This window comes from Myxocyprinus asiaticus, chromosome 48 (assembly GCF_019703515.2).
Source record: "Myxocyprinus asiaticus isolate MX2 ecotype Aquarium Trade chromosome 48, UBuf_Myxa_2, whole genome shotgun sequence".
NCBI lineage: Eukaryota > Metazoa > Chordata > Actinopteri > Cypriniformes > Catostomidae > Myxocyprinus > Myxocyprinus asiaticus.
Genome location: NC_059391.1, coordinates 14,627,751 through 14,649,675, shown reverse-complemented (window position 1 = coordinate 14,649,675; position 21,925 = coordinate 14,627,751). Strand labels below are relative to the sequence as shown.

The following is a 21,925-nucleotide window of genomic DNA, read 5'->3' as shown; positions in this document are numbered from 1 at the left end:
GCTGCCATCTCACTTGACACCGAAAAGGCATGGGATTATCTTTTTAAGATTTTGGAAATGTATGGGTTTGTGAGTACGTTTATTGGATGGATTAAGTTACTTTATAGACACCCGTTAGCAGCGGTACAAACAATTGGATTAATTTCAGATTATTTTACTCTGGATAGGATCTTTCCCCATAATTGTTCTGTCTTGCCCTGGAACCATTAGCAGCCGCAATAAGAAAGGAGGATGATTTACCAGGGGTGATGGCGGGAGGTGTGGCGCATAAGCTTTTGCTTTACGCAGATGATATTTTATTATTCGTCTCCGACCCTTCTAGATCGATGCCTTGCCTCCACAGAATTATTAATTTATTTTCTAAGTTCTCAGGATACAGAGTAAATTGGTCTAAATCCAAAGTTTTGCTCTGACAGCGTACTGCCAAGTAACAGATTTTCAGCCGGGCACCTTCCAGTGGTCCAGACAGGGCATTAAGTATTTGGGCATTTTATTCACAGCAAATTTGTCTGATTTAGTTAAGAGTTAATTTTGACCCCTTAATAAAAAAGGTTTTCGAGCGATGTGGGCAGGTGGGCTTCATTACATTTATCTATGATTGGGAAGGTTAATGTTATCAAAAATTAACTACCTGCTACAATCTCTCCCTGTAGATGTCCCCCTCTCTTATTTCAAGCAATTTGATAGCATAGCGAAGTCCTTTATTTGGAATGGTAAGTGTGCCAGATTACATTTCAACAAGTTACATAGGCTGATTGACAAAGGCGGGCTAGGCCTACACAAGATTTCTTTTTATTATTATGCATTCAGTCTCAGACATTTGGCTCATTGGTCGCTTCCACCTGGGAGAGCCCCTCCCTGATTTTGTATTGAACAGGAAGTTCTTGCCCCTATTTCGCCATTGCAAAGCCTCTCTATAAAACTAATCGGAGAAGTTAAGTTACACCCTGTTATCTTGCATTTGCACACGGTATGGACAAAAGCATCCAAAGAGTTTAACTCGGACATTTATTTAAATGTTGCCTCGAGCATATGACAGAACCCAAAATTTTGTATTAATAAGTCCCCTTTCTGCTGAGTGGATTGTGAGGGAGGTTAATATGCTCGGTGACCTATATGAGAGTGGAGTGTTGAGATCTTTTGAAAATTTGGTTCAACATTTTGGGATTCCCAGATCTCAGTTTTATAGGTATTTACAACTGCGCCACGTGCCCTGTACTATTTTTGGGAGTAGCATACACCCCCCTAAAGTGGCAGATACTCTGGGAATGGTGATTACTGCTTTTGGAAAAGGTCATGAGGCATCAGTGTATTACTCCCTGCTAATTCAGAGTCTGGGGTACGGAGCTTTAACTTCTATCAAGAGATTATGGAAGAAAGATTTGAACTTGGCATTGGAGGAGGGAGTATGGGCTAGTATTCTAAAAAAACATTAAGTCTGCATCTAGAGATGCAAGGGTGCGCCTTATGCAATTCAAGATTTTACATAAATTTTATTGGACCCCGTCTAAATTGTACAGGCTTGGTCTCAAAGACACACCCACCTGCTAGCGATGCCAATCGGAGGATGAATACATGGCCTATGTTTTTTGGTGGTGTATTGAGATCAAGGAATTCTGGTTGAAGTTTCAGAGTTTTGTGTGTGATGTGGTGGGCACTCGGGTTTCGTTTTGCCCCAGACTCTGTGTTTTGGGTGATGGGGCGGTCATCGATGTGGGGAATAGTCACATAGAGAATTGGGTTCTGACCAGTGTGATGATCGCCAGGCACATTATTCTGAGGGGTTGTAGGTCAGCTGGTGCGCCCCCATTTCAGGAGTGGTGCACGGAGATGGGGAGGGTGGCGGCTTTTGAAGAGGTGTCATTTGGAAGACGGGGTAACTTGGCTTTGTTTGTTGGGGAATGGGGCAATTATTTCGAGTTTTTGGAGGGCTCTCGGGGTGGGCCATGGAGAGAGTAGTATAGTTTTAATTGAGTATGATTATTATATATATATATATATATATATATATATATATATATATTATATAGTTTTGTAGACAAAAATATAATTGTGCCACCATATTAATTTATTTCATTATAAAACTAAAATTTAATAAAAAATTAAAAATAAAAAAATGTTTTTGAAATTGATGACTTGGACCAAATAATAAAGAAAAGCATCCAATAAGTGCCCAACATAGATGGGAACTCCTTCAGTACTGTTTAAAAAGTATCCCAGGATGATACCTCAAGAAGTTGGTTGAGAAAATGTAAATGTTGAGTACATGTCTGCAAATTCTAGGCAAAGGGTGACTACTTGAAGATGCTAAAATATAACACAGTTTTGATTTATTTTGGATTTTGTTTAGTCACAACATAATTCCCATAGTTCCATTTATGTTATTCCATAGTTTTGATGACTTTTATTACTATTATTCTAAAATGTGAAAAAAAAGTTATAATAAAAAGTGTTTCAAAACTTTGACCGGTAGTGTGAATATATATATATATATATATATATATATATATATATATATATATATATATATATAAATTATATATATACACATTTTTGCTTTTCTTTATTATTGTAAGAATTAATAAAAAATGTTAATTACAACAAATCCTTACGATTTCGCCGTTAGTGTGTTGGTTACTGCTCATGCTCACCAGTAAAAAAAGAGTTAGCTCAAATCCCACACCGATATCAAATTTCTCTGTAGTAAATTTACACGTACACAGGGGGGTAGCTAGTACAGTGGCCCAAGCAACTGCTCCTTTGCCCACATGGGCTGAGGTGCCCTTCTGGGTGAAATATAGGCTAGGCTATAGGCCGACATTTATTAAATTATTATAATCAAATGCTTAGTAACATACACATCTGAAATTAAGTGCTTGAATTGTTGTGTTTTAGTATATAAAATCTCGCTGTTTATTTTGGACTGGTTTACAATGACTGTTAGATAATCGGGTCTACCAGACCTTCGTTATCATTTGTAATCAGTCAAATATTTCTCTGTTAGCACATATGTCATTAAACATCTTCATAAAATTCCTTAAAAAAAAACATTATGTTCTAAATTACCTTCATTTACTTTAAACAAGTCATCAAACATGCCTCTAGAAGTGATAAAACATATGTGCATTGGCACGGAAACTCACATACACGCAAATTTGCGCTTTTCAGTTTAAACTGGATCTGAGTGACACAACCAACCCAGAAAAACACAATCTTTTCAACTTTAAAGTTTGTTTGAGTTGTTTATGGCAATAATGAAAACATGGACTGGTACCAGGAAAAATATTACAGGTAAAAGTGAAATTCATATTTGTTCTTCAGTTGTCTCCACGGAATGATTATTAGGCTACTGTAGATTTGATACATTAAAGGTTACTGATTTAATGCTATCAGATTTTAGGTCTCTAAATAAAACGAGTAATTTCGTGTTCAGTTGTAAAGGGTGTATTAAGTTATCCAGAAAAGAGCAGTGAATGTTTTTAGTCAGTATTGTTTGCAATATAAAGGACTGTGGTTAGTTATATAATAATTATTATATCCGTAAAAATCATGTGCCCCCTTTGTTTTCCTTGATATTTTTAAAACAGCGTAAAGTTAATCTGGACCTTTTTAATTGTTTAATTTATGAATTACACTTCCTTCATTTAAGAAAAGTTTTTTTTTTCCTAATGTACAAACATTTATGGCTTTTGTTTCTCTGTGCATGAATGCAGCAAGTGATATCGGGAGATGTCATCTGCAACCACTAATCTAGAGTCAGTTTTTTTACGTTTCACTAATCGTTAAGTTGTGGATTTGGCTTTGGGAAACTGACCAGCAGTTATGTTCCACTTTATCCCAAAGCAAAAATCGAAAGCAATAGGTGGTCGATTAAATCAGATAATTCCTACCAATCAAATGCTCAATTATACTATGGAAGCATGAAAGCAGAATGATGCACTTGCAAATTAGGACACACTGATCTGCATGATCATACATGTTTATTGGTTTTGATGCATGTGTGTTCGTCAGGATTCAAGGAAATATGCTTTGACAGTTTCTGGCAATGTGACGCGTACAACTCCAAAAGGAATATTTGCGCATTCTGGGTTCAGCTAGCGCCACTAAGCGGCCTGAGTGAGCAGAATGGAATCTTCAAAAAGGTGCTCTCTGCTCAGATGGAATTATCACCGCTCCGCTCACATGCTCTGGTTCCTTCCACATCTTTTAACCCCTACCCCACACCTCTTCCACCCAAAGACCAATGAAAACTGGGACATGTGTGGTCAGGTAAGGAAGGAGAGAGAGACAGAAAGAGCATATTGCATATTCTGGCTATGACAGATTCACTATCTGCATCTCAATTTGTTCCAACGATCTGTGAAGCACTTTGCCATTGAGGCTTTGAGAGAAATCAACCAATTGTGCCAATGATGCTACAAGAATGCCAAATTATAAGGGCAGAGAGCTGCATGCGTGAAGTGTCTTTGCAGTTTGCAAACAGCCTGTTAATGCACCATTTAGCACTTCTGTCTTGTCCTTAATTACTATCATTTCTCTATGCACATCTGACTGGAGGTGTGTATGTGTGTGTGTGTGTGTGTGTGTGTCTTTGTTAAAACAGAGGACATGGCACTCTGGCAATTCGAGAGAGAGAGCCTTGGCATCAGGTCAGGCTGCAGTTGCCATAGTTACACAGCAATGAATACGGACAGTAGAGGGAGGTTAGGTGACTCATGGGTAACGGGAATGCATGCATGCATCTATGTATGTCTGTATGGATGTATGTTAGCAAGAATGTATGACTACCCACCAGTCGATACAGCTCGGTGACGCTGATCTCATCGGGATCCACCATGCCGAAGTCCCTTCTGGGGACCAGGTCCAAACCAAGCTGCCTGAAACACACAAAGACACACACTTTTTGCATTCTACTCTACTCAGTGTCATCAAATCTGACCCAATTATTTTACAAAGCTATAGATATGAAAATACTGTCATCTTTTACTCACCCTCATGTTGTTCCAAATGCATTTGACTTTCTTTCTTCCATGGAACACAATGATGTTAGACAGAATGCTAGCCTCAGTCACCATTCACTTTCATTGTATGGAAAAAAGAATAAGGTGTAATGAAATTGAATGGTGACTGCAGCTAGCATTCTGCCTAACATCTTTGGAACAACATGAGGGTGAGTAAATGATGACAGAATCCTGTCAATTATCCCTTTGAGCCCTGCTTTAAAAACGTTATTGACCAATTTTGCATTTGTTTTGTGCAGCTGGATAGTTTTCAATGGAATTTTACAGAAATTATCTTACAATATGGTAAAATGTATAAAATGCTTTACTTAATTCCTGCCTACATACTGTAAAGAATATAAAATATTTACCACTTTGTGAACACATTTTACTGAATTCGCACTGTTCCAACTGATTCCTATAGGACGTTCTGCAAAGTTTGTCTGAGCTAGAAACAGTTACGAAGGGGTGTGGAGCAAAGTGAAGAGTCAGTTCTCAAACAACTATCAAACAATCAGCTGTAACCTGCACAAAACATGAACCAAATGTGAGAAATAATGTTTCATTGCAATTCTGTCCAAAAACGACTACGTATTGAGAGACAAAAAAGGCATACGTAACACGTCCCACTCGTTACTACCATCTGTGAGTTATTTTTCCAAAGAAAAACAGCATATAGGCATTAGAGCACATGACTGACAGATTGGCCAGCGTTTGCATGGTGGTTTATCATCGCTGTCTTTGCCACTGTGTTCTGCCCACTGTTTTTAATGTTTTAATGAATAAATTTGCATTCACTGAAAAAAAAAAAAAAAAATGTTCTGTTCTGTGGCAAAGACACGAAAGCTAAATTAAAGGAATAATTCACCCAAAAATGTAAATTCTCTCACTCACTCACCCTCATGTCATCCCAGATGTGTATGATTTTCTTTCTTCCGCAGAACAAAAGTGAAGATTTTTAGAAGAATATTTCAGCTCTGTAGGTCCATACAATGCAAGTCAATGGTGGCCAGAACTTTGTAGCTCCAAAAATCACAGAAGTTAGCATAAAAGTAATCAATACCACTCCAGTGTTTAAATCCATGCCTTCAGAAGCAATATGATAGGTGTGAGTGAGAACCAGATCAATATTTAAGTCCTTTTATAGTATAAATCTCCACCTTTGACCAGCCCTGTCCAGTAGGTGGTGAAATGCACAAAGAATGCGAAACGTCAAAAACAAAAGAAGAAGAATGTGAAAGTGAAAGTGGAGATTTATAGTAAAAAAATGACTTAAATATTGATTTGTTTCTCACCCACACCTATAATATCACTTCTGAAGACAAGGATTAAACCACTGGAGTTTTATGCTGCCTTTATGTGCATTTTGGGAGCTTCAAAATACTGATCAGCATTCACTTGTATTGTATGGACCTACACAGCTGAGATATTCTTCTAAAAATCTTTGTTTGTGTTCTGCAGAAGAAAGAAAGTCTTACACATCTGGGATGGCATGAGGGTGATTAAATGATGAGAGAATTTTTATTTTGGGGTGAACTATCCCTTTAACTCTAAAGGCATGAAAGAATCAAACTGAATGCTATCATATGGAATCTGTTGGGAGTGATCAGGGGCTGTGAAGCTCCAAAAAAGGAAACAAAGCATCGTAGAAGTACCATAAATGTAGTCAACTCGACTCTTGCAATGTATTTCAGCTGAAATATAAGTTATTATTTGCAGAAAAAGCCCCATGTCACAATATGCATCACTGTAAAGGAAAGAGCAATCTATATAGATAGAAAATTAGAAATTAAATTGTAAATTATGATGAATTGTTTTTAAACGCAGTGCTCCAGTGGCAGACACTGATAAAACAGTGAGACACGGTGCAACAGTCAAAGCCTTCAGTCTACTGTGTGTTTACATAGGAAAACAATGGGAAAACAGCCTGGACTGACACAAAAATAAAAACATGTTTGAACAGCCCTTAACAGTTCTTTCAAACTCACTCATTGCCCCAGTCCAGTCGTGCTGTGATGTGCTGTTTGACGTCGCTCATTCGGTCGTGGGTGAGGTGACCAACTAAAACCTGTTGCCGCAGCTCCAGTATCTCATTCATCACGTGCCACAGTCTGTGAAACAGATCCCCTTCATTTCTCTGAGAGAGAAACACAGATCGAAAGAAAACGAGTGGGCGACAAATATTTTCTATTTCTCTATTTAAATCAAATTAGATTATCTGCAAACTCATATCATATAAGTCATATAGTTGTAACAAACATTTACCTAACAACACCATTCAGAGCTCATTGTTTTTCAAGAAAGTATCAAGGGTTCAAAATGAAGAGTTAAAAACTGTCTTTGGTGAGTAAATACACTCAAAACAATTAACTTACACTATTGAACCCTTGTTCATATTACTCAAAAAATGCATGTAAATCAAGTGAACTTAATTTAACTGAGTTGTTTAAATGAAAAAAACATAGTTTACTTTAATTCATTTGTGTTTGGACAACATTAATTTAAATTAAATTAATTTGTTTGGTTAACTGAAACTGGGCAGGGTATTTCTAGTTCCCAGCATGCTTTGAACAGGATTCAATAGGGAAAGTAAATGTTAAAATTAAGTGTTATTTTGTATGTTTTTGTGCAAGTTAAGAATAAGTAGGGGGGATACTTGTTACTGTTATTTTGAGATTTAGAAGAGTTTCTGTTATGTTGGATTTTTTGGGGGTTACCATTATGGTGAAATGTGGAGCTTAAGATGAGAACTCTTAATACACAGCATGTACACCGATCAGCCACAACATTAAGAGTACACTTGGCAGGTTTGGTTCGATTAAAATGAACTCTGGTGTGATTACTCTGTTAGTGCGGTTCATTTGAACAAGTGTGAACGCTGCTATCTGAACCTTGGTGTGCACCAAACAAGCGGACCAATAGTGGGCCTCGGTCTCAAATCACTGAGATCAATAACATCTCAGAATGCTATTCTGAGATGCGGGTTGGCGCTGTTTTGGCGGCACGAGGGGGACCTACACAATATTAGGCAGGAGGTTTTAATGTTGTGGCTGATCAGTGTATTTACATGTATTTACACCAGCATGTATTTAGCATGCTAACATTCACTGTCACTAGCTAGTATATAAAGAAATAAAAGAAATTAGTTTGAGTTACTTTGACGTCTAATTTTGTTGGGTTTACCCAATTCAAATAGGTACCCTTTACACCAAGTATTTGAGTTAAGATTATTCAGTCATTTTAAGAACACTCATTTCAAACACATGGAACTACTGCCCAAACTGAATCAAATTCAGCCAGCGTTTATAGAAAGCCAAAACATTTTTATTTTCATAACATTCTTCGCATTAAGCAATGTCTAGCCGATATAAATTTTATTCCGAGCTGAGGAGAACTGCTAAAAATATATTCTTTATTTCTATTTCTATATTTACTATAGAAGTTTAAATTACTTTTACATGACCATTAATGACTCTTTATATTTCCATGATGAAACCTTAATTTAAAAATGCCCTAACATTAAAATGTTCCTTATAATTCCCGAAAATTTTCAGGTTTTCCATGAACCCTATAAAATGAGAACCCTATAAAAAATATTATTGGCTAGTTAATTTTCTCAGTTCACTCACCATTGCCAGAAGTAAACAGTTCAATTTTAAATCCTGACTGTATTATTTTTATCAGCCATGAATTTCCAACTTACAATCAAACTTACAATCAAATATCAATTTCACTCCATTAAAGTAACAACATGTATTTATTGCAAAACAGAAAATGATATTCACCATGTAGAGCTGCTTCCACATAGTGCCCCAGTCTCTCAAGGTCATTGTTATCTCTGTAATGACCGAGTCCTCAGTGGGGATGACGGTCTCAAACTGCCTGCAGGGAAAGACACACCAACACACAATCACACACTGTTACGGCCATAAGGACAGAGTGGGGTGACCTCACATGACCCTGAGCTGTAACACTGACTTATACAGACATGTCCACAATACACTTGCAATGGCTTGTGGGAGAATGAAGGGATCTGTCACTTTGGTAGTTCAGACTAGATATTTTACTAATGCATTTCACCTAAAGCACACATATTGCTGTGACTGTCCCTGAACAGCAATCAGAGATTTAGTGTCTTCTTCAAGGGCACAGGTCAGAGGTCACATCTTAAAACTTGCTGGGGCTAAACCTGTTACCCTTTATGTTAACAGCTCAGATCCTTTAACAGTGACAGTTATATGTACTTAGACCTTCTTAAATTCGTGATGTTCTCACTTCTTAACTACATTCTCATATTTAATCCAAAGTAAGAATGAAAAGAATAGCCTCTAACACATTTTGGTTTGTAAACACAAAACATTTAGATATGTAAGAACTATCATTACAATATACATAAATGTCAATCATTATCAAGTTTGTCTATACATCAACTACATCCATATCCCTCTAATATATCATTCTATAATGCTGTTTCTGTATATTACATATGCATACATAACCAAAATACAATACATACACTTCACATGCGAAAATCACATTTCAAAATTGATCTTTTATAATGAATAAACATAACATCAACAGGCAACAAGCAATCAAAATGATCAGTAACATGTTAACACTTTCACTGCATTTCTTAATCTCAGCTAATTTTAATTTCTTCATATACAAATACATTTTTAACATAAAAAGTTGTGTAAATTATCATTAGTTAATACATTATGAACTAACACGAACTAACAATGAACAGTAGTATATTTATAAATTAAAATTAACCCAGATTAATAACTGCAGTAAAAATTTATTGTTCATTGTTAGTTCATGATCCCTAATGCATTAAATATTGATAATGTATACAACCTTATTGTACAGTGTAAACAAAATAAGCTTATTTGCAGGTACACTTAATATAAAGAACTACAGTACCAGCACAGTCCTGGACTCTTACCCTTTATTCTTGACATGGGCATTTTTCAGGTGGATGTAAGAGCTTGGGAATATTCCCTGGGGAGAGATGATCCAAAGTGCGCTTTAAAGCCAATTACTGCTTTAAAATACACAAGAGTAAACAAACATGCACTGGCATCTGCATCTGAATGAGCAGACTGCCAAAGCAGAGGCAAGAGATATAGATTAACACAAAAGAACCTACAGAAATAAAAGAACTGAATTTTTGCACATGGCTTTTATGTCAACCTCAATGCAATGTTTGGATTGCACTCACCTTTACATTTGGATTCTTTGTGATGAATCCTCTGTACCATCCTTCAAAGAGACACAACGACATTTAAAAAAAAAAAAAAAAAAAAAAAAAATCTCACTTTTACAATTCAACAGCATTAACATAATGTATATATTCCAGGTTCAATACAGCTTCCCTATCTGTCACTCATTCGACGTTGTGTTGATGTACTGACACTAGGGGTCACTCTTGGGAGCCCCAAACACCTCTGCTTTTTGAAAGAAGGCCAATGGGAATTGGCAAGTAGAATCTGCATGCCACTCCCCCGGACATACGGGTATAAAAGGAGCTGGTATGCATCCACTCATTCAGATTTTCTCTTCGGAGCCGAGCGGTTCTATTCATTAAGCTGAATTCACCCGCCGAGTTCATTCACCTCATCTGCTGGATCTTATGGCGCATTTCAGCAGCTTCTTCCCTCTGCACCCGTGGAGTGCAGAGATCGCCCCTGGGCGCTTCGGCAGAACATACAAGTTCCTGGGTGTCCACATCACTGAGGAACTCACATGGTCCATCCACACTGAAGTCGTTGTGAAGACGACTGAGGAAGTTTGGAATGAACTGCCACATCCTCAGCCCACAACCGCAAAGCACTGCTAAGGGTGGTGCGAACTGCCAGACACATCATCGGAGGTGAGCTTCCCTCCCTCCAGGAAATATATACAAGGCGGTGTATGAAAAAAGCTCGGAGGATCATCAGAGACTCCAACCACCCGAGCCATGGGCTGTTCTCACTGCTACCATCAGGCAGGCGATATCGCAGCATCAGGACCCGCACCAGCCGACTCCATGATAGCTTCTTCCCCCAAGCAATCAGACTTTTGAACTCTTGATCTCCCACGATCAAAATACATCAGCACTGCACTTTATCACTCTTACTCTTATATCACACCGGACTGTCATAAATTATATTATTATTATTATATATTCTCTCTTAACAACTACTATCAACCGACAGCCTGAATGTCAATACAGTACAATACAGCCTACTGTACATTCTATATATACTACTATATATACTTTTTTATTTTTATTGAATAATGTGTATCTATATTGTGCGTATTGTATACTGTACAGTGTATGTTATAATTTGTGTATTGTGTTGTGTGTAATTATGTGTATATTAGACTCTAAATTGTGTTGTGTTAATTTGATGTTATTGTAAATTGGTATATGTCTCACCACTGTCACGACTGCTATATTGATCGGAACTGCACCCAAGAATTTCACACACCATTGCACTTGTGTATATGGCTGTGTGACAATAAATGTGATTTGATTTGATTTGATTTGAAGACCCCCAGAGATGCGCAGTCGGATCGGTGCTTTCCTTCTTGCAGGAGAAGCTGGAGGGGCAACTGTCCCCCTCCACCTTGAAGGTGTATGTATCCGTTATAGCGGCACACCACAACACAGTGGACGGTAAGTCCTTAGGGAAGCACGACCTGATCATCAGGTTCCTGAGAGGCGCTAGGAGGTTGAATCCCTCCAGACTGCGTCTCATCCCCTCATGGGACCTCTCTGTAGTCCTTCGGGTTCTACGGGGAGCCCCCTTCGAGCCCCTGGAGTCAGCTGATCATAAGGTACTCTCTTTGAAGACTGCCCTCCTGACTGCGCTCACTTCCATCAAGAGGGTAGGGGACCTGCAGGTGTTCTCTGTCAGCGAAACGTGCCTGGAGTTCGGTCCGGGCTACTCTCACGTGATCCTGAGACCCAGACCGGGCTATGTGCCTAAGGTTCCCACGACCCCATTTAGGGATCAGGTGGTGAACCTGCAAGCGCTGCCCCAGAAGAAGGCAGACCCAGCTTTGGCATTGCTGTGTCCGGTGTGTGCTTTACGCATCTATCTGGATCGCACGCAGAGCTTTAGAAGCTCCAAGCAGCTCTTTGTCTGCTTTGGTGGACAGCAGAAATGAAGCGCTGTCTCCAAACAGAGGATCACCCACTGGGTCATTGACACCATCGTGATGGCATATCATGCTCAGGACGTGCCGCCCCCCATGGCGCTACAATCCCACTCTACTAGGACCAGTGGTGCCTAAAAGTGATTTGATTTGATTTGATTCTTTGGCAGACATCTGCAGAGCAGCGGGCTGGGCAACACCCAACACCTTTGTGAGGTTCTATAATCTCCGGGTTGGGCCGGTTTTGTCCCGTGTGTTGTCAGGTCCAAACAGGTAAGTTCCGGGACAGCTGGCCGGGTGTACCGCTTGCGAATACCACCTTTCCCCTCCCATGAGGTGAAGACGTGCGCTTTTGACTCCCAGTCGTGTTCACAAGTTGTGATCCCCGGATGACTTTCCTCCTTAGCCTTGTGGCAGACGAGTTTGCAGAGAAACTTGCTGCCGGCCAAGTACGTGTACTAACTAGACCCTGTACTGAGGTAGGTGCTCCACATGTGGTGGTTCCCCGTAGGTGACCCCATGTGATATCTACTGCTAAATCGTTTCCCTGTCGGTAAACTGCATCTTCCTTGGGCGGAGGCCCCTCTGCCCCCGGTCACCATGTTTGTAGAAACTCCTCCCCCTTCGGGTAGGACCTACCATGGGACTTTTCCACATGACATACTTCCGACAAAACTTGGTAAGACCATGTGACGTATTTCCACTCAAAATACCCCACCCCCTTCTCTGGGCGGGGTGTGGTCTCCACGGTGTCTTCCCCTTGGGAGTGACACCCCCCCGACGTAGACATTTATGGCTCCCAGTCGGTTGACAAATTCCACTCTTTTTGGGGAGAAAAAAGAGGAAAAGAGGCCACGGTTGGGCTAGCCTGTCCCTATTTTTTGGGCAGTCGACTTGTTCCCAAAGGACCGTTCCACGCTCATAAGAGTGTTGGGGGAGGTTACGTGACGGCCTGGTACGCTGGCTATGAGGCACACAGTGGTCTGCCCGTCTCACACCGCCAGTCCACGTAACACAGTTCAGCTAGTTGTGGCGTTTTGTATAGGGACCCCTTGTGTCACTACATTGACACAACGTCGAGTGAGTGACAGATAGGGAATGTCCTGGTTACTTTCGTAACCTCTGATCCCTGATGGAGGGAATGAGACATTGTGTCCCTCTTGCCACAACTACCCGCTGAAATGGCCGGGACATGGTCTCGGCTCCTCAGCACAAAACCTGAATGAGTGGTTGCATACCAGCTCCTTTTATACCCGAATGTCCAGGGGAGTGGCATGCAAATTCCACTAGCCAATTCCCATTGGCCTTTTTTCAAAAAGCAGAGGTGTTTGGGGCTCCCAAGAGTGACCCCCTAGTGTCACTACATCGACACAACGTCTCGTTCCCTCCATCAGGGAATGGAGGTTACGAAAGTAACCAGGACGTTGAGCTCAATTGACAGCATATTTGGCATAATGTTGATTACCGCAAAAAATAATTTTGACTCGTGCCTCCTTTTCTTTAAAAAAGTAAAAATCTGGGTTACAGTGTGAGTCACTTACAATGGAAGTGAATGGGGACAATTATTGGAGGGTTTTAAGGCAGATATATGAAGCTTACAATTTTATAAAAACAATTAAATGATTTCTCCTGTTACACCTGTGTAGCATTTCAGCAGTAAAATTGTTTAATTCGTTTTTATTCTGGATTTGTGTTTACAGCGTTATGTCGTCATGGCAACAATGTTGTAAAATTGGATATATAGTGACTTTACACAGAAAAGGTTATTAGTAACCAATTTAATTACACTAAAATCATGTTAACACACACGGTATATTGTTTATGTCTCGTGGTTAGATTTTCACTTTTTTTTTTAAGAAAATGAGGGACTAAATAAATTTTAAGTCTAAATTAATTTTTGTGGTAATTAATATTATGCCACAAATGCTGTCAATTGAGCTTAACTTGTACAGAACTTCTACACACTTCACTCAAGCTTCTGCTAACTGTCTGGCTGCATCCACAAAAATGAGTTAATTGTGGTAAGCTGAAATAATTGCAATGAAACCTTCCAGTTAGCCTCCACAGAAGAGGATCTACAGTTAAAAAGAGAGTGATTCTAAGCTGTCGGGATTAACACAACTACAACACTGGTTACCTTCACATTTCTCCAAAATCTGCACTGTGTCACCGATTTCCAGGGGGAGTCCATGCTGCACCGTTCCTCGAAAGTTTGCCAGCACTGAGGAAAAAATGCAAACAAAGAACTAATGAGCTGCAAACTTTATAGCTGTGGTAGACCTGAAAGTGACAAATCTGTCTTCACCAAACTTTCCTGCATGGAAGCTCTCGAAAAGTTTGTGTGTGTAATCAGCTTCATATAACCACAAGTTTTATACTTGTTTGGGTAGTTGACATGAAATACTTTGCAGGAGCTGACATGTCCTAATTGCTATGAACAGCATATTGCTTGTTTTGCTTATTTAATGACCTGATATTAACTACAGTACATGTAATATCTGTACTGTAAAATTAATTGTCATCAACATGATCACACAGGAGGTTAGCATGTTGTTTCCGGCATTGGCGAATTCTCAGGGCCAGCAAAGCCTTCTCTGCTGGCCTAACCTGCCAAATAAAGAAATATTTTTCATCCTTTCATTCTCAATCACTTTTTTGCCTATGTATTTTTAATCGCATTCCACTCTTAATCTACAAACAAATAGAGAAATACGAAAAGTTAATCCAGTCAGAATTTATTCCTTGACTCCTATAAGCAAAGTGTGACAACTGTTTCACAAATCACATGCCCGAAGCAGCGCGTGAGTCTGAGCTCCACACCGTCAGGCCTTCAGAATTTCCACAGAATCCCTCAACAGTGCAAATGAATGAGCAACTAAAGTCAGATTGTCAGATTCTTCAGCCAATCAGATTGATTTATTTGTTCTTGGTGGGTGTGATCTTTAGGATATGTCCCGGTCGAGGCCTTCTAGCTGGCCTTGAGTGACGCAATCACGCTTTAAGTGATTATGTAATTCAAGAGCGAAAAGCGTGTGATCAAGCTGTCTGAGGAGTCGGCTGTCAACACTGCCTCATCACCACTGAGAAAGAGATACTTATGGATTTAAAAACACGAGATGTTCTGCATGACCGTGTGATTGCTTAATTTATTAAACAGGAAATGAGGGCTGATTTTCACTTCAAGAAAATTGGTTAGTGCTTTTTGCATTGTTATAGCAACATCAGGAGTTTTCTAAGTGTAAATTAGGCTGCTCGAGCATTCAGTGTTGGATCGAGTTTTGAAAAGTACTACTATGTTCCATTCAACTCGGAAAGTCAGATTTTACAACTTCCTACTAGGAAAAGTGCTTGGAATGCATCTTGAAGTCAGAATTACAACTTGTAGGCTCATGCAGAAATTCTCAACTCCGATTTCGCCGAGATGCAGGGGCATGATGTCAAACAAACATGTCGACACTCAGGGAGATATACAAAGTAAGTGATAAACATTCACTTTATTAAGTAATATCGATAAATGAGTTTGTTTCCACATTACATGATATTGAAGCTTGTTTAACAAATGCCTGCAGAAACAGGTGTATAAAACTAAAAAATTATAATCTCTTTTGATAATCGTACACCAGAAGCACAAAGCTAGTGCTGCTGCATTGTTTATTAGTTGGGTTGCTAGGAGACAGCTCTAATGAGAGTCAAACCCCTGCTAAGGTAAAGGGAGCGTTGCAGTTCCGAATATCGGGAAATGGAATGCATTTATGGTTGGAGATATCAAGTAGGAATATCCCACATCCAACTTGAATGGAATACAGCATAACCGTGTACCCTGATGAAATGAAATTTATTGCAAGCAACATTTAAATTGCAAATAATATTAGATAGATTTTTCCAGGTATTATAGACCTCCTTGGTAGATTCATATGAAAAATTATGATTTTGAATGTCTGTTCAGGAGACACAAAACAGTCATGCTGCAGTTAAAATTAGGCTTGCTTGAGCATTAAGTGTCGTTTCAAGTTCTGGCTTTGTGTGTGGACATGTTTTTAAAATGTCAGTTGGTATTACAAGTTAGCTGCGACATAATGTATGATGCCCAAAGGCATAGGGTGTCTTATTCATTGTGAAACTGTGTTTTCTTAATGGCATGAATCACACTGAAGGCCTAGACTTGTGAAGGCCTAGACTTGGCCCGCCACTGATTTCTGGTACACAAGTATGGGCCACGTTATGCTGACTCACAGACAAGAGCCATCTCCTATTAGACATGTTTGCATTGGCTAAAGCCTGTGTGGCAGGGTGAGCAAGAAGTCAGACACAGTGGGTGTGGCTTCAAGCCTCGGAGAGGCATTTATTGGAAACAATAATAAACGTAAAAATGTCCAAAAGGGGTAATAAAGTGTCCAAGGGGGAATAGTGTTCATAAAAGGGGGAATCTGGCATCCCCGCAGTGAATGGGGCTCCATGAAAGGGGCGGGGTAGTGTTCATAGGAAAGCCCAGGCACGGGCTGGGTCAGTCGGCCGCTCACGCTCCCCTCCAAAGTCCATGGCGCGTGGGGGGGGGTGGTGTCACTGGCGGCCTGTCTTCCCAGGCCCGCGGCAAACATGAGGGGAAGGTGGCCCAGCATCTAGCCCATCGGCAGCAACGTGAGCAGTTCACCCCCAGTGACTCATTACGGCGTCCGGGAGTCCGAAGAATGGGTCCGGCAGCGCGTCCACTCGTCCGATCCCTCCCAGCTCTGGTCCTGGGCGTGCGAGGATGCCAGTGTGTGCACACATGGAGATTTGAAGCCGGCTCCCCGAGAAGAGGTGCGCACTGCGTTTTAAAGACAGCGGTGATGAAGCATTATCCCCATCAGGTGTGCTTCATTCTCCGCTGACCAAACAAGGCTTATTAATTATGCACCTCTTCTCGCTCTCCCGCCCAACTCCCGTCATGAGCCTGGCTGAAGGGTGGCCCTAAGAGGTGGGGCGACGATGATGAGCCAGAGGGGCGGATCATTCCGCCACATCCCCCCCCCCCCAAGCGTCATCCCGTCGGCACCTCCTCCCACGCTCACATCCAATCATGGAATCCAGAGCCGGAGGTGCACACTCTTTAGCCGCCCACATGGGAATGCTACTTCCTCAACCAGGCCCAACGGTCAGAGTGGACGTAAGGGGGATACCTCTCCGGGCCAACTCCTCCTCTCACTCACAACCAGGTAGAAACAGAGAAAAAACACGAATTAATGACAGCCTCAGCCAGCTACAGGGTAAATGCTTATTAAGTGCCACTTACTCTTTTCTGCAGCTGGCAGGCTGTCCTCATGTTCTCTCCGTCCCACTCCAGGCTTTCCATCGAACCAGCAAATGAGAGAAAGAATGACGTAACTGTTGGTGCCCAACTGTGCCGTCTTTGACCACAAAAGTGCCCGCATTCTCCACCACTGTGGCAGTGTGAGCAAGAGACAGACACAGTGGGTTTGGCGTCAAGCCTCGGAGAGGCATTTATTGGAAACAATAATAAACTTAAAAATGTCCAAAAGGGGTAATAAAGTGTCCAAGGGGGAATAGTGTTCATAAAAGGGGGAATCTGGCATTCTCGCGATGAACGGGGCTCCGTGAAAGGGGCGGGGTAGTGTTCATAGGGAAGCCTAGGCACGGGCTGGGTCAGTAGGCCGCTCGCTCTCCTCTCCAAAGTCCACAGCGTGTGGGGCGGCGGCGTCACAGGTGGCCTGTCTTCCCAGGCCCGCGGCAAACATGAGGGGAAGGCGGCCTGGCATCTAGCCCATCAGCGGCAACGTGAGCAGTTCACACCCAGCGACTCATTACGGCATCCGGGGTCCAAAGAACGGGTCCGGCAGCGCGTCCACTCGTCCGATCCCTCCCAGCTCTGGTCCTGGGCATGCGAGGATGCCAGTGTGTGCACACATGGAGATTTGAAGCCGGCTCCCCGAGAAGAGGTGCGCACTGCATTTCAAAGACAGCGGTGATGAAGCATTATCCCCATCAGGTGTGCTTCATTCACCGCTGACCAAACGAGGCTTATTTGCACCTCTTCTCACTCTCCCGCCCAACTCCTGTCGTGAGCCTGGCTGAAGGGCGGCCCTAAGAGGCGGGGCGATGATGATGAGCCAGAGGGGCGGATCATTCCACCACACGTGTTTACGTGTCAGGAACTGAACGATCCATTTTAGAATTTGCGTTATATACAGAAGAGAAAAAATTACTCAAGATATAAAACTGACATTCATGAAGCCAAATATTAAATCAGATCCCTTTTTATTACGACTTTGGCCTCTACTTGAACCTCAGCCATCATCTCCGTTAACACACCAATGGGAGTGACAAAGGCTCTGCTGTTTAAGATGGGCACGAGCTGCACGCTTGTGTTAAACGCTTTCCCACGGTCCCACTGTCAGCGCGGTGGACACACACTGCTGCTTGGCAGAGAGAAAGGACAGCCAGAGGCCTGTCTTGCATAACCCTTACCAGGTGCAAAGCCCTCTGGTCCCCTGTAACGCTGTCCCTGTAACTCAATCATGCTGCTTTAACCACAGCACAGTTAAAGTGTGAATGTGAGGTTTACAGTAGGGATGTGCAAAGCTATTTATTTTCAAAATCGACTAGCTCGGTCGCCAAACGAGAAACCCTGTATAATTAGGCCCAATTTTGACCCTAATTGGACGTGTTTCTTAGGGGCCATTTACATACTCTCACATTAAAAACAACTAGATGGAGCACAATGCAATGGAAAATATTATGAATGCATGGGTCTTGAGACATGTTTTCAAAAGTTGGACTATTTTTAACTTGACATGGTGTCGCAAAATGAAAAGCTTGTGGAATAGCTGGGAAAAAACTGCGAGGGACGTGTTGCAATGTCTAAAAACACACATTTGAATGTGTATGACTGTTTTGGTGGTGCTTTAAAAAGGCAGAATTCAACAACGCAACCTTTCTAAGAGGGTTTTAACGCACAAACAGCACTGATGTGGGAACAAGCTGATTAAAGCACTGCAGCTAAAAATATTTTTAAAAATAAGAACAAATTTAAATGAACTAGTAGACAATAGTTAATCGACAAGTTGATTGTTCCTCACCACTCCATGTGACTTATTGTGATAATCTACAGGCTATGAACAGTAGAATGCATTACTGAATATCCAAATGAACTGTTAGCATGAAGCACAAGGTCCATTTTTGACTACACTTGAATCCATCATCACTTACTACACATTTCACATTTACTGTACTAATGTATTCACTGCAAATGCCATTTATCACTATTATCAGAGACACTAAATGGCTGATGTCAGAGCATTAAACCCACAGCAGTATCCCCAACAGACAGTCAGGGGGTCTCAGAGCTCCCGTCATGAGCCTGGCTGAAGGGCAGCCCTAAGAGGCGGGGCGACGATGACGAGCCAGAGGGGCGGATCATTCCACCACACATGTTTACTGGTACCTTCCCCTGTGCTGTCGACCGGAAGCACAATGTGTCAGCAGCGTGGGAATCCCGGGTTCAGATACCGTGTTGAAACAAGGAAGTAATCGCATTGGCATAATCAGTAACAAGCGCAATTCGAAGGTTGCATTTTTCCCTCCAACATTACATTATTACTCCACTGAGAGTTAGGTTTAGGTTTGGATTGGGGGTACAGTTTATAAAATATGCATTCCTCTTTACTGCATTACAGCCTTTACAGCTGAAAACAACTCGCTTCACAACTCGTTTTTGGCGACCCCCGTGGACATTAGACCCGGAAAATGGCGCTCACACGTTCCCATACGCCCAACAACAGTCATCACTTCGGCCATTGGTGGCAGTGTTTTGAATTTCGGTATACATAGACTAATTTTAGCTAAAGAAATGTCAACCTACTGTTTCTGATTTCACTGTAAGATCAGTCTGTTGTCAGACCACAAGACCATTTAAACCCAGCTGAAAAAAATTATTAAACCAGTTTAAACTGGTTTCTTCGTCTTATATGGTGTAAGCTGGTTTAGATGGTCTCCCAGCCTGGCCAAGATGACGCTCAGCTGGTTGGTTAGCTGGTTTCCCAGTCTGAACAACTGAAAAGTGCCCAAAAACCCTGAAAAATCCAGCAAACAGACATGTCAGACCAGGTTGGGAGATTAGCTAAGACCAGCATACCTGCTTTGGTTGGTTTAAGTTTTTATGAATAGTGAAGACAAAAAGGTGATTAAAAACATTGAAAAACAGTAACAGGACATAAGATATACACTTTCCCTCATATATTAAAATACACTTTTTACCAAAAATCTTGATGCTGAAAAGAATTCCACAGATATGTTATGTGTGAGCTACCAATTTATTTGCCCATATTTGACTTTATCAAGCTCATTCTTGTCAGCACACCACACATTTACTCATTTAAAAAACATACTATGCTTAGATCTGCACTTCTAACATTATCTCACTCCTCACTTAAATAAACCCTGAGTCACCTCCCCAAGCTCACGTTACATAACAAGTACAAGATTTCTCCACACAGAACATTAAGAGCACAGAGACTGACTAAACCAACCACTGTCAGCATGCATATGTACTTTAAGCATATGCAAATATGTTAATTTTGAGTGCTTATTTGCATATCCAGTGGGTTAAGAAAATTTTTGACAGGAAAGTAAATAAATAAATATTAAGATGCATAAACATCTGCATTAAAAAACCTGGCAGATTTTTTGACACTGCTCAGAGGTTACGGAACAGAACAGAACAGTCATGTCAGCTTTTCAAAGATGAGCTGCGTTGCAATGCTCTCTGTCTGTCAATGATGTGCTCGAACACACATGATGATGCAGAGACTCGACATGCTTTCAGACTCTGCAAGAGATGTTGCAGGGAATAGATGCACATCACTGGACAGAAATTTGGTACCGTGTCATGCAATGTGATTAAAACACCAGCCAAGACATCTGCATCACATTGCATAGCTGAGGATTGACATTTTATCAAATGCATTCTTTCAAAATGATCATTTTTAGTTTTGTTATAAAATCAATATGCGACAAGAGCATCATCGTATAACAGCTCTTACAGGTGGTAAAATCACAGGAACGCACAACCTTGAATTGTTTACGTGAAACGGTGGCAACGGCGATAAAATAAAAGACGCCAATGTTCAATAAATGGTTGTCTTTTATATAAAAAATAATCCAAACAAGATTTTAGCATTTTCTGAAGAAAATTCATCACCATGAGTGTTGAGGGTGGTTGCCACTGCGTAGCTATGCAGTTTCTAGGTTAATCTGTATGGTTGCTAGGGCGTTGCTAGGTGGTTGCAAGGGTTTTCCAGGTGTTTGAATACCAGACCAATTCGAAAGAGCCTCCCCCCCACCCCCTGCTGCCAAGTCTCAAAGATATACCATATAAGTCTATATGAGGTGCAGTGATATACACAGTAGCTGGGTGAATAAGTGTTTCATATCATAGCTTTTACTATATCATGTGTTTATCATGGCTGGGACGCTATAAGGACCAATCAGGAACTGAACGATCCATTTTAGAATTCGCGTTATGTACAGAAGAGAAAAAATTACTCAAGATATAAAACTGACATTCATGAAGCCAAATATTAAATCAGATCCCTTTTTATTACGACTTTGGCCTCTACTTGAGCCTCAGCCATCATCTCCGTTAACACACCAGTGGGAGTGACAAAGGCTCTGCTGTTTAAGATGGGCACGAGCTGCACGCTTGTGTTAAACGCTTTCCCACGGTCCTGCTGTTAGTGCGGTGGACACACACTGCTGTTTGGCAGAGAGACAGGACAGCCAGAGGC

General features: G+C 41.1%; 1 protein-coding gene across 3 annotated transcripts in view; it reads right to left on the bottom strand.

Annotated features, from left to right (window-relative positions):
• The window catches only part of LOC127437755 (dedicator of cytokinesis protein 4-like), a 103,446-nt gene that overhangs the window by 66,809 nt on the left and 14,712 nt on the right, over window positions 1-21,925 (bottom strand). For all 3 annotated transcript variants that reach the window (XR_007896599.1, XM_051692895.1, XM_051692896.1), the window contains exons 2-7: window positions 14,281-14,364; window positions 10,222-10,262; window positions 9,946-10,001; window positions 8,786-8,882; window positions 6,989-7,137; window positions 4,793-4,877 (exon numbers count right to left, since the gene is read on the bottom strand). Coding sequence is in view for 2 of the 3 variants with exons in the window: in XM_051692895.1 (XP_051548855.1) it covers window positions 4,793-4,877; window positions 6,989-7,137; window positions 8,786-8,882; window positions 9,946-10,001; window positions 10,222-10,262; window positions 14,281-14,364 (512 nt within the window). In the remaining variant the exon portion in view is untranslated. The remainder of the gene's footprint in view (window positions 1-4,792; window positions 4,878-6,988; window positions 7,138-8,785; window positions 8,883-9,945; window positions 10,002-10,221; window positions 10,263-14,280; window positions 14,365-21,925) is intronic.